General features: G+C 44.5%; 1 protein-coding gene across 1 annotated transcript in view; it reads right to left on the bottom strand.

The window, feature by feature from the left end:
• Positions 1-747, bottom strand: part of KDM8 (lysine (K)-specific demethylase 8) — a 7,011-nt gene extending 6,264 nt beyond the window's left edge. Inside the window, exons 1-3 of the mRNA XM_009895264.1 lie at positions 696-747; positions 393-477; positions 110-323 (exon numbers count right to left, since the gene is read on the bottom strand). Of these exons, the coding sequence (XP_009893566.1) occupies positions 110-323; positions 393-477; positions 696-747 (351 nt within the window). The remainder of the gene's footprint in view (positions 1-109; positions 324-392; positions 478-695) is intronic.
• Between the last annotated feature and the right edge of the window lie 1,349 nt (positions 748-2,096).

Here is a 2,096-nt window from a genome sequence, read left to right as displayed (position 1 = left end):
GCGCGCAGCCGCAGGACGAACCGGAACGGAAACCTCCCCCAGAGTAAACGAATAGCGGTTTTCTCAGGTTAGTTTTAGCCCACATCAGTCTCGTCAGCGGGTCCCTCACGGAAGCGTGTGTGCTTTTCCAGGAGAGGGGGGTGAAGGGAGCGGAGCGATGGCTCTCGGTTGCCTTCTGGCTGGCGCTGTGCGCTGGGGAGCGGTAGCCCAGGTGGCCTCCGTGGGCACTGTAACGTGGCCACGAGTCAGTCCGGACTGTGTCCCCCGGGCCCTCGAGCAGCGGGTCCGCTGGCGTTTGGTCACTGTGTGATCGACGGTGCTCTCTGCGTTGAAGGGGAATGCATAAACCCAACCCGGTTTTCTTTCTGCTGTAGCCTACACGTTAACCTCACAGCGATGGTACGGGGAAGACAGCTGTTCCGCTTCGCAAATCTCTCTGTTCAGAAAGCGGGACAGCTGTGAACAAGTAGATGACTCCTGGAAGACGGGGAGATACTCTAATCATGGTTAACTGTTAGAAATAAAGCCTACCTGTGACCTTGCACGCTGACCTGAGTAAGGTGAGGAGCCTGGAAGCGTCGGCGACGGAGGCAGCTGTGAGGCAGCGTCCTGCTGGTGGTTCGTGCTGCTCGGGTTTGGTCTGTGCCCAACACCTGCTTCTCCTGTGGGATGCGCGCCTCAGTCTTCAAACATACTTTGTGTGGCATCTTCCAGCCCCAGCTTGCTTTGGTAATGTGCCCTGAGCATGTTCTCAGTACTCAACTGCAAAGAAAATACTACTTTACTTAAAATTCAGCAACTCTGAGGAATGTCTTAACGTCACAAACTAAAACTAAAGCAACATAACAAGAAATGAGGAATTTGTAACTCATGAAAAATTTTAAAAGTGTTGCTTCTTTGGGGTTGAAGTCTTCAGACTTGGTGCAAAATCTTGTGTTTACAGAAAAAGTTAAAATCGTCACCTTTTGTACTGAGAGAACATTTCTTCTTTGTCCCATGCTCTGTCACTAGTGCTTTAAAAAAAAAAAAGGGTTGATTTGAGTCCTGCTGTCGCTGCTGCTGCTTGTGATTCTCCTCTACCCCATTTCCCAGCTGTCTTGTTTGAATGAGTTCCTCTTCTTCTGTCACACTTTAGACTTGCTGCATTGGCTTATCAAGCTGGCCCGTCGATTCTCCGTCATCTGACTGCCTTTCTCTTGGCACCTTAAATTCATCCTGTGACTGTGTGGTTTTAGCACCTTCATTTAGAATTTTCTCCTCCTTGATTGCTAAATGTTAATGTATGCTGCTCTAGGAGAAAGTATTTAACGGGCAAGGGAAACTTCTTGTTAGACTTTGTGTTCAATAGTTGTAATTTCTGATGCTAGCAAGTGTTGCTACTCTTGTGCTTCTAGACTGGCCAATTTTTATTGCCATTTATATTAACTATTATTCCTTTTTAAGCTGGTTAATACAATCTCACTAAATCATAGTTTTCGTAGTTTAAATATTAGGAATATTTTCACAAATTATGTTCTGAAGATTTGGATTGTCTTTCTGGTATTTTAAATAACACCAAGTTCTGAACACGTAATATCTAGTGCAATGGTGGGGCATTAAGGCCATGATAAGCTTTATCAGTTTTACTGTAGGTGAAGAACCACTTGGGAGTAGATTTATTTTTTGGGTATTCAGGGAGGTTCACTGTTTCTCTTTGAGCATACACTGGGAGACAGTTACTTCTAGTCAGTCATATTTTGGTACAGTGGTTTGAATGCTGATACAGCATCAATAATCTTGAAAGGGCTGAGCCGTATATCTGCTAAGGTAATAAAGATAGGTTTCCAGGTGTGTATTAAGTCTTCTTGTAGTGTGTTCGGCCTTTAGTCTTGGAGGAAAATCCACTAAAAGCTCATAATATACTGCATCTTAGCAATTTGGTTGAAATTGTTCTCATTGGAAAAAGGCCCAACAGATTTGCAAAAGCTGAATTGGGAAGTTTTGCTATCAGAATAATTAACCTTGTGGTACTTGTGTACTGGTTTTGAAATGTCTGTAAACTAATGGCGATTTTTTTTTTGGTGAGCTGTCTGACCAAGGAAGTGGATGACTTCAGT

This window comes from Charadrius vociferus, unplaced genomic scaffold, assembly GCF_000708025.1.
Source record: "Charadrius vociferus isolate BGI_N301 unplaced genomic scaffold, ASM70802v2 scaffold600, whole genome shotgun sequence".
Taxonomy (NCBI): Eukaryota; Metazoa; Chordata; class Aves; order Charadriiformes; family Charadriidae; genus Charadrius; species Charadrius vociferus.
The sequence above is the reverse complement of the archived record's forward strand: the minus strand, read 5'-3'. Positions and strand labels throughout refer to the sequence as shown.